Source organism: Zosterops lateralis, assembly GCF_965231275.1.
Source record: "Zosterops lateralis genome assembly, chromosome: 13".
NCBI lineage: Eukaryota > Metazoa > Chordata > Aves > Passeriformes > Zosteropidae > Zosterops > Zosterops lateralis.
This window is the reverse complement of record NC_139773.1, coordinates 5,950,618-5,964,240: the sequence shown is the minus strand read 5'-3', so window position 1 is coordinate 5,964,240 and position 13,623 is coordinate 5,950,618. Positions and strand designations below refer to the sequence as shown.

At 40.8% G+C, this 13,623-nt stretch overlaps 1 protein-coding gene across 1 annotated transcript in view; it reads right to left on the bottom strand.

The window, feature by feature from the left end:
* Nucleotides 1–13,623, bottom strand: part of THSD4 (thrombospondin type 1 domain containing 4) — a 236,975-nt gene that overhangs the window by 178,530 nt on the left and 44,822 nt on the right. The window contains exon 5 of the mRNA XM_083871241.1: nucleotides 9,687–10,098. Coding sequence (XP_083727367.1) covers nucleotides 9,687–10,098 — 412 coding nt within the window. The remainder of the gene's footprint in view (nucleotides 1–9,686; nucleotides 10,099–13,623) is intronic.

Genomic DNA, 13,623 nt, shown 5'->3' with positions numbered 1-13,623 from the left:
TGTGACTGAGTAGAAAATACAGTGGGACAGCTCCAGCCAGAGGAAGAAGCAGAGACAGGCTGCCTGTGGAGAAAGGGCACAAACGCCTGTGATGAGAAAGACCTGAGCACAGCACAGCAAAGCCTTTTCACTGCCCTGTGGAGCTCGCAGGGGCAAACTCCCTCTGCCAGTGGCTCAGCTGCAATGATCTGACACTCTGTGAATACTGACATAGCACACGATGGCATTCTGCTTTTGAAGCCTTTTTTGGTTTGTTCAAACACTACAACGTAAGCCACAGGGTCTTAAAAGGATGTTTAATCTCAAATTACAAGAGACTGTCCGTGCAATTATGATTATCACTTGGCTCCTTCTGCCTGTGAGGTCCACTCCCAATTCCATGATTGCACACCACGTTCCCCCTGTGCTCTCTGACTCATTCAGCGTGCAGAGTGGACTCACTCTGGGGAATGTTTAGCTAGAAGGGTTACCTACATCATCTCTGTCTCATTCACTGTAAAACCTAGGAGGTATAAATGGACATACAGAATGAGGAACGTGGCCAGTCTGCAGTTTCTGGAATAGCTACTCTACCAATTTTGAGGAAAAAAATGTCACCTATGGTGCAATTACTTAATCCAATCCTTTCCTTTTGTGAACTATGTACCTTCTTGTTTGGGGGTCTGACTCAAAACCTCTGGACCTGATTTGCAGATGAGGTGCCAAATCATAATTACAGTTTTGGCAAAGCAAATTTTGCTTTGACTATTGTCAAGTGATAAATAGGACACTGAATATGGGGAAAATTCAATTCAAACTACCTGACAAGCAGCACTAATTATGGAACACTTCTCTTAAACCTCATTCTTCCATTTGCCAGCTCCATTTCTTACAACAGATTAGGTCTTGCTATCACACAGCAGCTTTGGGAATTTTAAAGCAAACACTGCAGTTACAACATCAACAACTAGTCCTTAGAGAAGCCTTTTTTTCTCACCTTCTGCAAAGGAGCATTTTTAAGGCAGGGAGCCAAAGGCTGAATAAAAAGAGAATAACACTGAGTAGTGTATCACTCATAACTAAGCACTTGATCTATGCAGGGACCCTGGAGTAAAATAATGTATTATCAGATAATTAAACAGTTTTCTTAACATGAGAGGTACCAGAGGATTGCCCACAAAACTCCAGTTTGGAAGCTCTAAACCTCTGCAGGTTTGACTTTGTCCTTCTAATGGCATTTTGCTGTTCAAACTAAAACCTCACATCATCCAAAAAACCTGTCCTCAGAAAGTGACCCAAACTGAAGTCTCAAAAAAGCCATCAAGACCATGGTATTCCTTGTTGTCTTTAACAAATGAAAATGTAAACAGAAATTCAGGAAAAGCAGTATGTAGGTTGGCTGGCACCTCACTGAATGCTGCAGCCAAAAGCCAAAGCTGGTTTGCAGAATGAGGCAGAGGATGTTCCCCCTGCAGATCAGCCAGTGCCTCTCTAACACTGCTTGACAAATATAAACAACACAGGACTGTTCTTTCCACAAATGTAAGTCAAGAGTTCGAAGATAAACAGCCTTACCAACTTATCACTAGACAGAAGTTCTGTTTCACTAATTACTCTTGTGTGTCTCTACATGTGCAATATGCTGCCCACAGAGGTGCTACTTCTGGACAGCACAACTGATGGAGTGCAAGAAAAGATGAGACAGAGCACACCAGACTGGTTTGGGTTTTGTTGGTATTTTTTAATCTCACCACGATTTCAATTATTTCTGGGGTTTGCATTGTTCTGTAGGCAGTTAGCTCTTAATGGATTGTATGCAAAAGGTTTGTTTACCTGCTCCAGGCACAGCAGGGCTTGCAGTGCCAGTTTCTTTTACACCACTTCTGGGGGAGAGGGTTTGGAATTCCATCCCTAGTCTGTGGTTAGGCAAAGGAACACATGCTTGCTAGACATCATTTGACATTTATGTTTCCTAACTTTTTACACAATTTGCTGTTTCGAAGCTCTGCTTAAAAATTTTAAATTTTTTAAAAAACAACAACAAACCCCTCCCTTCCCCCAAAATCCACAAAACTAAAAACTCAACAGCTCTGCTAGCAGACAACTTTTTCAGTATCCATAGCTTAACTCTGGCAGCTTCTCCTGCACTTCCTTCTTCCTCTACTCACCTTGGTCAGTACAAGAGAGGACTGGGATTGTACTGATGGTCGTTTCACTGTAAGTCCCTGAATTCATGTAAGGTATGTTCTTTTCCTGCTATGTGGCTTGAAAATGTCTTAAACTTATGCAGTGATATCAGCAATAACTGCACTAATCTCCTAAAAATACCAGGAAAAAGTTACTCCTTTCATGTAGCAAAGCAGACACTGACATCTGACAGATGGTGGTTTTTATACCTGTAATTAATGGGAATAGTTAACAAATATTCATAAAAGCAGCATTAAAAAGCTATTTGTAAATTAACCATGACATCTGCAGCCTCCTCTGCTTTGAAAACCTGGATACAATTAAACTAACATGTGAATAAAAAACACATTTCTTGTTCAAATTATGTGAGTGTTGAAAAATTCCACACCGGAGTTTCAGACAAACACTTTTGTCAATATGAATTGACAAGAAGAAACAAAGACAAGCTGGAATGCCTTCAAATCTCTCCCACAACACTTGATAAACACATATTGATAAATGACACTACTCAAATTTACAATACACTATTAAACAAAACTACAAATGTATCAGGAATGGAACCATCTGCTTGCAACTCTGAAGGCCCAGTTTTCACTGATGAGTTTCCTCTTTAAAACTTGGCACAGAAGTTACATCTGAATGATAACCAAGCAACCTGAATCACCCTGAGTCCTGTTCTACTGCAGAACAAAATCCCCTGCTCCGTCTCAACAAGAATCCCAATGAAGTTTCCAAATCACTTCACAGGATTTTAAGTGCTAATGCTGCTATTCATAACTGATGAAGTGATGGAATAACTGTGGATCTTTTTCCTCTTTCCTCTTCTCCAAGACACATGTGTTCATTTACTCCAAGAATTAGCAAGGTGACTTGTCAGACAATTCCAACTGCTCCATGAAACCTCCCATTCAAAGGTCACCAAGAAGTTAGGAAAGAAAAGCTTTAGGCAACTGATTTTGAGGCATTTAGATGAATTACTAACATTTTTATGTCACACTGTTATTACACAAAAATGAGGGTCTGAATCTTCAGCTATTCACAGACACAAATTCACTCCACTTGAGGCAGACTTCTCCAGCTACATCATGCAACCCATGCAACAGGCTCAGAACTCCAACCTCACAGAAGAAAAAGGCAGCTCAATACTTCCTACAGTACCATAATGTACTGAAGTACTGCAGTTAACCATACCTTCTGAAGTACTCTTGTACATTAAAAATCAAGAAAATATATATTGGGAAACTGACAGAGTCCCTGGAAAATTCAGCTCCCAGAGCGTTCAAGTTCTTGTCACAACAGAGACTCCTAGATGTTGAGTTAGTTTTAAGATTTATTGATCAAACTAGGAGACTCAATTTTAATTAAAACCAACAAGCCTCTAGATGACATTGAGGTTTTCAGAATTGTGTGATTTTGGACTTATTAGGAACCCTTTACTACATTAGTAAGTAATTAATCCAGTAATAATAAATGTGTGTAAAACAGCAAACTCTGTGTCACTGCCACAAGTACAGAGCATACTTGCATAATAAAACTCTTGGAGAGAACTTTTAAAGTTACGCCAACATACTTTTCCTGATGATTTATGGCAGACAGTTCCCCATAATTATTTAAGTTCTAATAAGAATGTCATTAAGCAAAATACTTTCTAATACAGGGGTCTTGGATGTTGAAGGGGATGTCATGTAACCACAGTGTGGAGATAGAGAGGAAACAATTGTGGTCCAAGAGCCTCATCAAAGATGTCTCTGGGACTCCTCTGTACACAAATGACAACTGATCAAACTACACAAGACCCTTTAAGGGCAATTTCTCTGTGCCAGACTCTGGTAAGCTCAGCCTGTACTGGTGACAAGTTATTCTGAATTAATATTTACACACCTCTGCTGCAAATAGCAAAACATTCAAAAAGGAAGACAGTACAGCCCAAAGTAATGCAAGCTTTCAATAAGTTTCCTATACACCCACAGAATGTCAGACTACCAAACCTACACACAATCACACAGTGTTTGCATGGAAAATTCCTCACATAAAGTCAAGTTTAAATTTCCTCAGGAAAAGGTATGTCATCTTAACCCCACTTTGCCACTTATGTCAAACACCTACTCTATACAAATCTCAAAATGAGAATAAATAAACCCTACAGTAACTCCTTAGGAATAAGAAGAGGCTTTTCAGTCTAAAAAACCACAAAATTCACCTTAAAAATACATAAGCTTTTGTTAGTCTTCACCTCAATGTGTGAGCACCCCAATTACATTAAAGAGTGCACACTTGTAGCACCCCATATCGATTCTGGAAAGACTTGTCTGGGAATTAAATTTTCTGTTCCATACAAAATTAAACATTTCCATTTCTATCTTAACTAAAACTTAAAACACTGGAAATGTTTCAGTTTTTATAGAGTGGAAAATTTTCAAAACTGCTTGGGCAGAATACCAGTGAGCTCGTGGATGGCCCAAGACCCCAGGTGCCAGGGGACCCTGCCAATGCCTACCTATGTGCTTAGGTGACAGAAAAGCACATCACTATTTAATGGACTCAACACATTCCTGCAGAACATTGTAACTCTATTTAATTAGGGTTCTGCGTCCAAAAAAAGCCTTTCAATGGCACAGTTGTAACTCAGCATCAGTATCATCAATAAGACTCTTTGGAAAATCAAGTATTTTAATTTGTCCCATCACGATAGAGCTGAGGATTGATCCTGAGTTTTTTATCTCACCTCATCTCTTCAACTGTAAAACTTCTTTCCATTTCCAAAACTCTTTTCAGATATTTCCCATTCCCTGCTCAGGTGCTGTTGTCAAAAGCTCTGCACACAGGAACACAGATCCAGGCAGAGGACTCTTATTCAGAACCAAAAGCCAGATTTTCCACAGCTGTGCTACCACATTAATAGCAGGCATGGCTGCAGAGGAAGGCCAAGAAAATAAAAACAGTCGTTGTCTTCTGATCCTATCTAGGTACTTCACAACACAACTGACTTCTTGCTCAACACCAGTCACATAAAATACTGAGAAAAACAACACAGTGTAACTGGAAACATGACAGTCATCCACATGAACCAGTGGGCAAAGTAGCAGCTGGGAATGGAACTGGACAAGCTCAGCAAAATTTCATCCATAAATATTTCACTGAGCCCTCAGGAGTTACTCTTTCATACATTTTACCTTGACTTTTCCAAAGTCCTATATGAATTTGGTCAAAAATTTCACACCTCAAGCCATAGCTAAATTCAGATTTTACATCCATTTAGCATCACTCTTCATGCTGAAACTGCCTTAAAAGTTCTGGAGTATCCAGAAGCCTGAAAGCTTCCTTGTGTCCACTGCCCAAGTGACCTGCAGCCTGGAGTTGGTTCACAAATATATTCTCACACATTCAGGCACTCATGAAGAGCCAGTGACTTGGCAATGCTCGAGACAATTAATTACAGAAAGTGCTCAGTAAACAAATGTTCCATTTGAGTTGGTCCCTTTGTTCTGGTGACAAACCACGCAAAGAAGGCTGAATTCAAATTCTACTTCAACCACACACGCATATAATTCTTTCTCCTTTAATGCAGGGGGAAATAAGGGAGATTTACTCTCCAATCCCCTATTTCTGAAGGAATAGAGAGTGCATTGGAAGAATTGCAGGTAGGTTATGGTTTCAGTTAGATCAGCCAGAGCTGTTTGTGCAGAAAGGAGAGATGTTTGCTGCCTGTTTCCTGCCAAAGAGGCTGACAGGCAGCTGTGTGTTCTGAGGTGAGCTTGTATGCAAGGTGCTGAGCAGGGGAAGCCACTTCTGTAATAAGAAAAGAGGTTTAACGACCTGCAGGAACACTTGAACAAATACAAGCACTTCCGAGGCTCTCCCTAACCAAACCTCACAAGTTTACCTTTTATGAATCAATCTGTCAGTCATGTGAAATGAGTTCAGCTATCAATGAAAAAACAATAAATGTACAATAATGAGGAAGTGACCTAATGGACCAAGGCAGATTAACTTAATTTGTTATTAATTAGTTGCCCTTAGGAGAAACTGTAGAGGGAGTGGCCAAACACCAGGGATAAGGGTTAAAAGAATACTTCCAATAAATGAGATTTTCAGTTTTGGTATGCTCCAGGAAGAAGTGAAGAAAAAAAAAAAAGAAATAAAAAGATATTGTTCTCTGCTTGCTGGCAAGACCATTGGTACATGTCGCTGCTGATAAATTAAATTAAAGCCCGCGTGCAGAAGCATTTAATCAGGAAGAACAAGCAAACAAAGTGAAACACTATCAGCCTTGTTTTGCTCTCATCCTGGCCCTATACTAAAACTGTTCTTAGCAACTTCTTTTTTATAATTACATTAATTACCACATTTTAAGGAGAAAAATAACCCTGAATAGCAATTACAGCCTCTCCAAGAGTAACAAAAACATTACTAAATAAAGAATATCACTGTGTAGAGCTCTAAGCCTAGTTGCAGCTACTTCAGCTACAATTTCTCTTTGCCATTAAGTCTCCTGTACTACAGATTTCTTTATAACTGCATTTATACAAGCAACAATGGCAAAGAGACTGCAGCAGTGTGCCCGTCTATGTTTTCTTTTCATCTGTTGAATTCTTCTGTTTAAACAACAGATTCTAAAACTGACATGAAAATATTTTTACTCTTGTTCCCGTCCATCAAAAGAAATCTGCCAATGACCAAACCACTCAGCACACCGACCTCCATGTCCAATTCACAGGCTCACTGCCCTTTGCTCTCCAGCCCATGTGTCATTCTCAACAAACGTCCTCTACAAACCCTCCTTCTCCATATCCTGGCAATCTCGGATTGCTTCTTTCTTCTACCTCATTTCTGACTTCCTCATCTCTTACCCCTTGCCCTCTGAAAAGTCCTCTTTTCCTGGAAACAATTTTGTCACATTGAGTCAGGCAGAATACTGTCCAACTTTGTGCCCTGATGTGTGAGGGATGAAGTAAAGACTGGGACATTTGTGTATCGCTTGGACACAGTGAGCAAATTTAGCTCAGAAAACTTTCCAAATTAATGCCCATGCACTAAGGTCATTTCCCATTTCCTTCAAAAAACAGAAAGTGTTTTTCAAAAGAGCAATTTGTCCCAGAGCCTATTCTCAGAGGCTCAAATTAGCCCTTCATGTTTTCCATTCCAGACAAATGCACTAAAGGTTTCTTGACATTAGTTCTTTTCAATCAACTGCTCTAGTCTCAATCAATGGATTTTATTCATAAATAAAGTGAGAGTAATAACTACGAAGCAAAAAGGAACTCATCTGATTCGTTTAGGTTGAGTTTTTGTTGTCCTGTGTTCCATTGTTACATTTCCACTATGTAGGTTCCACTAAACCAAATAGGACTTCTAGGAGGCAAAAGAATCAGATGTTCACCCATCCAAAAAATATGGCCTGTCATATCAACTTATTCAAACTTCTCCTGGACATTCTAATATCCTAAAACAGGTTTCTTAATGTTTGTAACACTAAGTTAGATTAGCAGGACAAATAAGAAAAACATATTAGGAAGACATACTTTGGGAAATACTAAAAGGGCACAGGCAGAAACTGGAAATTTTAGCAGGATGAAAGCCACTAGTGGGGACAAAGAACAAAAGCCTCACTTGCCTCCCACATACAATGGGAGACTGCCCGGAGCATGGTACACCCAGCCAAACATTTTTGAACCAAATAATAGCAGATTACGTTTTATTTAAAAATTAACACAGAACAGATTTTCACTCCAATAAATTAGGAAGTTAAAATCAAAGCACATAGAACTGAATGCTGGTAAAAGTAGCATCTGTTACAGAATGCAGAGAGCACCATGGAAAGACACTGGAATGATCCAGGCTACTGGGGGCTGTCTCTAAATGCTGTTTAGAACATGACTAGCACTCACAAAGGGATAACCTCATCTTATGGGACTGAGAAGTAGACAGCCTTCATAACATGGCCTATCCAAACTCCATTTTTCCATTTCTTTCATGGAAAAACATTAAGCTTGTCAGTGACTGTGGTGGTTTCAGCCTGGCTGGGTGACGGGTACCCATTAAAGCCACTCTATCACTCCCCTCCACAAGTGAACAGGGAATAGAAAATATAACGAAGGGTTAATGGGTTGAGATAAGGATCAGGAGAGAGCAGTCACCCATTACTGTCTCGGGCAGAACAAACCTGACTTGGGGAAATTGACTGAATTTATTACTGACCAATATCAGAGCATGACAATGCAAAGTAAAACAGATCTTAAAAACACCTTCCCCCTAGCCCTCCCTTCTTCCCAGCTCTACCTCTTTCCCTCAGTGGCTCAGGGAGACAAAATGGGGGATATGGTCAGTTCATCACAGGTTGTTTCTGCTGCTGCTCAGGGATAAGAGTCCTTCCCTTGCTGCAGCATGGGGTCCCTCCCATGAGACAGAGTTCTCCACAACCTTCTCCAATGTGTTTCCCAAGGGCTACAGTTCTTCATTAACTGCTCCAGTGTGGTCCCCACAGGGTCACAAGTCCTGCCATCAGACCTGCTCCAGTGTGGGCTGCTCTCTCTCCAAGGCTCTGCAGGTCCCTGGCAGGAGCCTGCTCCAGCATGGGCCTTCCATGGGGTGACAACCTCCTCAGGGCATCCACCTGCCCCAGTGCCTTCCATTGGCTGCAGGGCGGCTGCACCGGGGGCTCCCCACAGGCTGCAGGGGGATCTCAGCTCCAGGCCTGGAGCACCTCCTGCCCCTCCTTCTCCACTGACCTTGGCCTCTGCAGGGTGTTCCTCTCACACCTTCTCACTCTGCTCTCCTCTGGCTACATCACACCTGCACAGCAGCTCCTTTTCCTGCTGAAGTGTGGCACCAGAGGGATGGCACTGCCATCTCTGATGGGCTTGACTTTGGCCAGCAGTGGGTCCATCCTGGAGCCAGCTGCCATTGGCTTCCCTGCTGGACATGGGGGAAGCTTCTGGCAGCTTCTCATGGAAGCCACACCTGCAGCTCCCCCGCCCCTCCCTCTACCAAAACCTGGCCACACAAACCCAATACACTCCACTCTTTGCCACTGTGAACCACACATTTAACAATTATCATTAAAATTCACATTCATCACACAAAAATCAAAATAACATCACAACACCAAATGAAAGTGGAAAATTTACACTAAATTCATTCCCTTGTCCTTCACCACAAATACAACTAAAATTTTCCACCATTATTGCATTCTCTGACATTGTTCAGCCCATGTTTGTCCCACTACCTCTCTCAATTACTATCCTTATCTCAAATTCCTACACATTTACAGGTTTCATCAAGTTAGAACTGTACATATTGGTAAATGAAGTGACTGCTTAAAGCCCTTGAAGGTACAGTATTAGGGAACTGTGATACTATGGATCTACTTTCCGTATTCCCCAAGACACTCTAAAATAAGTTCACAAAAACAATCATTAAATTAATTTTAAAAAAATTCCACTTGACTTGATGATTAGGTGAACATTTTACACACTGGGGAAAACCAATGAACACATGAAACACAGGAAAAGCAGACTCACATTTGTGTTGCAGAGTTTATATTGCTTGTAGGCTCCAATGCACACGATGGCTGCAGCCCTCTGTGGCTGGGGCTGCCCCTGCAGGGCCTGAGGGTTGGAGTCACTGCCCTGGAACAGGCTCTGAGACACAGGGAACGAGGATGATTGATAAACTGAGGGCCCCAGGACCTGGTGTCCCACCTGAGGCCCACCTGGTTCCTGGTAAAGATTCCCGTGCTGCAGTGAAGGAGCAGCTGCCTGGCTGTAGGAGTTCATGAGGCTGGGACTCTGCTGGAAGAGGTGGCTCCGTGACGACTGGCGCTGCCTCCGCAGCTTCTGGGGCTGCTGGCCAGTGTCCGTTTGTAAGGGTAAAATGTATGGCACTTTTCCATATCCATACTTTCCTGGACCAATAGGATTTCTGTTTCTGCTTCTAAAAACACAGAAAGAGAGAGAAAACAGTGAATCCATGAGCAAAGGAGCAGTTAGGTATTTACATGACTTGTAATAAATATGAACAAGATGCAGTCTAGCCTGATGTATTGGGAATCTCAGAAGGCCTTGAGCCCAACACTGCAGTCTGATGAGTCAACTGGCAAAAAAACATTCCTTCCAGTTCAGAGCAATGAGTGAATACAGCTCTTCTGGGTGACATTTGCAGCTCAGAAAGGGGAGACACCCCCTTTACAGAAAGAAAAATAATTTTCTTTCTGTACATAAAATGCATTTATGCTTTTAATACAGATGTAAAGCAGACTTGAATGTCAGTGAAAACCAGAGATTATAAATTGACATACTTATTTTCTAGAAACAGAAGTGTTACAGATGTCAGACAGCCACCAGATCAAAGGGATCTTTCTTTGGGTTTGTTTTTATTTGGGTTTGTTTTCTTCCCAATCCTTATATTCTCCCAGGACTCTTGCTAGCTGGGAACCCTGACAGTCATTTACCTCCCATTCCAGCCTTAAGGCCACGTGGGGCTCTTAATCAATCTTCCTGGCTCAAGATGTGTGAACAGAGTGCTGATTTGCCCCGGCAGATAAGCCACCAGCACTCTTGAACTGTTTATCCCTGTTAATCTGCTCTGGGACCATGACAGTCACTGTTGAGGCAAGCTTTTGGTAGTTAGAGCAGAGAGAGTAGTATAATGGGTTTTGGTGTTAAAGGGAGGGAAAGAAAAGCTTCCCATGACTATGCAGGAGCAGAAAGAAAGGGAACCCCTAAGCCTTGAGCCTACTTAGCCAGACCTAAACCAGAGTGAGATTACACAGCACTCGTTTCTCTGTTGCTCCCTAAACTGAAGAAGGGTAAAAGACAATAAGAGGAAAGCAAGCATTCAACAGTATTTGCAGTCTGCTGGGACAAAAAGGGGGAAAAATGCTACCAAGAATGGAGTTACCATCTAAAGGTAAATTACTGCCTAACAGAAGAATTTCTGTAGAAAAGCATTACGTAATTCATGTCAGACCACAGCCAGCAGACATCTCTGATCTACTGTGTTCATCTCAAGCAGAGGCATAACAGCTGTGCAATGCAGATCTGACAATCTCCTTTCTTCAGGCATAATTCTTATAAACACATACACCTTTTTGATTGCTCCAATCTCTTTAGCACTTCGATAACAAAAACGATGGGCCCCTTTAAACTTAAGCCAACCTAAATATATTCTTTATTTCAAGAAATACATTTGCCCAGACACGTAAGAAAATCAGCTTTTGTGCTATTAATGTAAGGGTTGTAGCAAACACGATGATGATGATGATGATGATGGAGCATTCTTACTGTTGTAACTTTTAACAATTTCTCTCATGCTGAGAATATGTCAGCTGTGAATAGTAGGAACTGCCCCCCCCCCTTAGCACATTTGCAGTGTCCAAAAGGAATTTGGTTGTCGCAGCTTTTTCTAATTTTAGCCCTAAGCAAACGTGTGCCTTGGCAAACCAATGCACTATCACTGCCTCAGAGACTTGATGCTAAGAACAATGCTTTGAACCTCAAGTGGTCTTCAAGACTGAAGCACTTTCAGAGCTGGTGGGCTGGTTATTTATATTGAATAGAAACCCTCTTTGAACTAAGGATATACAGTGTCTTTAAAACACACAGGTAAGATTACTAATTTCCTGGGCCTCCACCTCTTCCTTTAAGTGCTCTTTACACAGCCTCTCTCATACCTTTTTCATTTTTTCCCCTTTTTCCATCACTTCCTCTCTCCTTACATTTCTCCCATTGCCTCTAAATGGAGGTTTCCTGGCTCACTTCCAGCTGAAGCATAACTCGTTTTCCTTCTCTTCTGATGTCAGGCAGAATAAAGAATGTCTTTCCATGAGCTTTTCAGCATTTCATTTATCTTATCTCCTAGTATCAAAGTATTTCTCTTGTAAATGAAAAACTGCGAGGGTGAACATTAGCAAAACCACTCATGTATGACAACAAGGAAGACTTGTTGTACAACTGCTGGAAAGTTTCCTCAGAATGAATCCAAAGAAACTTCTGATTTTGCACATTTTCAATTCACAACCTTTCACAGTTTCTGAAGAAATAATGTAATGTTTTGGAAAGGTAACAACCTTCAGCCACCAGTTTCACTAGGGATAAGGAGGGGAAAAAAAACCCAAAAAACTGTATAGGAATTACAGATTTTTTTTCCCCCCCAAGATTTTCTCTTGTCTATTGGCAGAAATAATTCCACAAGCAGAGGGAGATGGCTTTCTTCCCTGTATTCCCAGTCACAACAGCCACACTTATAAAAAACAACAGAATCTCACCAAAGATCCTCAGACAGAGTAAAAACAACTCCTAGACCTTTCTTTTAATTTTATGTAGAGTTTGCTCAAGTTTAAAGCTTTTTTGTTCCAAAATCTTGAAAGGTTTTCTTTACTAGGAGTCCTGCCCTGGAATGAACATTGAAGTTTCATGCTAAGGAAACCCCTGTCCACAGTGAGCCTGGTCCTGCTGCACTCCTGGGTGCCCAGGGCCAGGCATTCTGCAGGCTCTTGCTGGTTCTCACTTGGGAGCTCAGCAGCTGCCCACAATCTGTTCTCTGCAGTGCTGCTGGCTGTGGTTGTGTCCTATCAGCACAGCAACCAACACAGAGCTAGCACCTACTCAAGCTGAACTTAACACTGATCTATCAGCAGAAACAGAGGGTTTATGTGCAAGATTAAAGTGGAAGAAAATATAAAAGATAGGCTAGAAATTTGATTTACAGCTTTATTTCCCCAAAATTATTTCACATTATTTACCACTGCAAAAGTCTTTTAAATTATACTGATTTGTGCTTTAGCATTGCTGTTACTCATTTCCATTCCAAACAATGCTCCAAAACTGCAGTTCTTTGACTTCAGCTAGAAAATTAGTTCTAAAGAGCTGAGTCCCCTTAGATCCCTATCAAAGCTCTTTGGCTTAAATTTAAGCCTCTCTACTCATCATGGTTTTAACAGTACTGCTTTTTAGTAGGCAAAATCCTCTATAACTAAAACAATTATGTACATTCTAACTTAAATTAAATCTATTTCTGTAGATAAGTATCCCAATATTTAACCTAATACTTGAGGTCATGGCAAATTATCTGTTTTGCAGCACTCCATTACCATAATTAATTGTCAGGTTTTAAAGGATACTACCCATCTATTCAGTTCAAGTACTTAGTACAGAGTTGCCTTGATTTTTTTTCTGAAGAACTGAAAGTGATTTATTATTATTCCTATCAGCAATGAAGCTATTGAAATATTACTTCAATATTTTAAAAGTAATTAAGAAAAAAAAAAAAAGGGGGAGATGGAAAAGTCTTTGGAGACACAAAATCTCAAACTGGAAAAAACCTGGTCCTAATTCCATTAGTTTTGTTAATAGGATTGCTATGGGCATATATTTTTTAATGTACTTTTTTTTCATTACTCCTAGATAATATTCTTAAAATAATTTCAGACATGCATTTTTAATCTGTGGCATTTCCTCC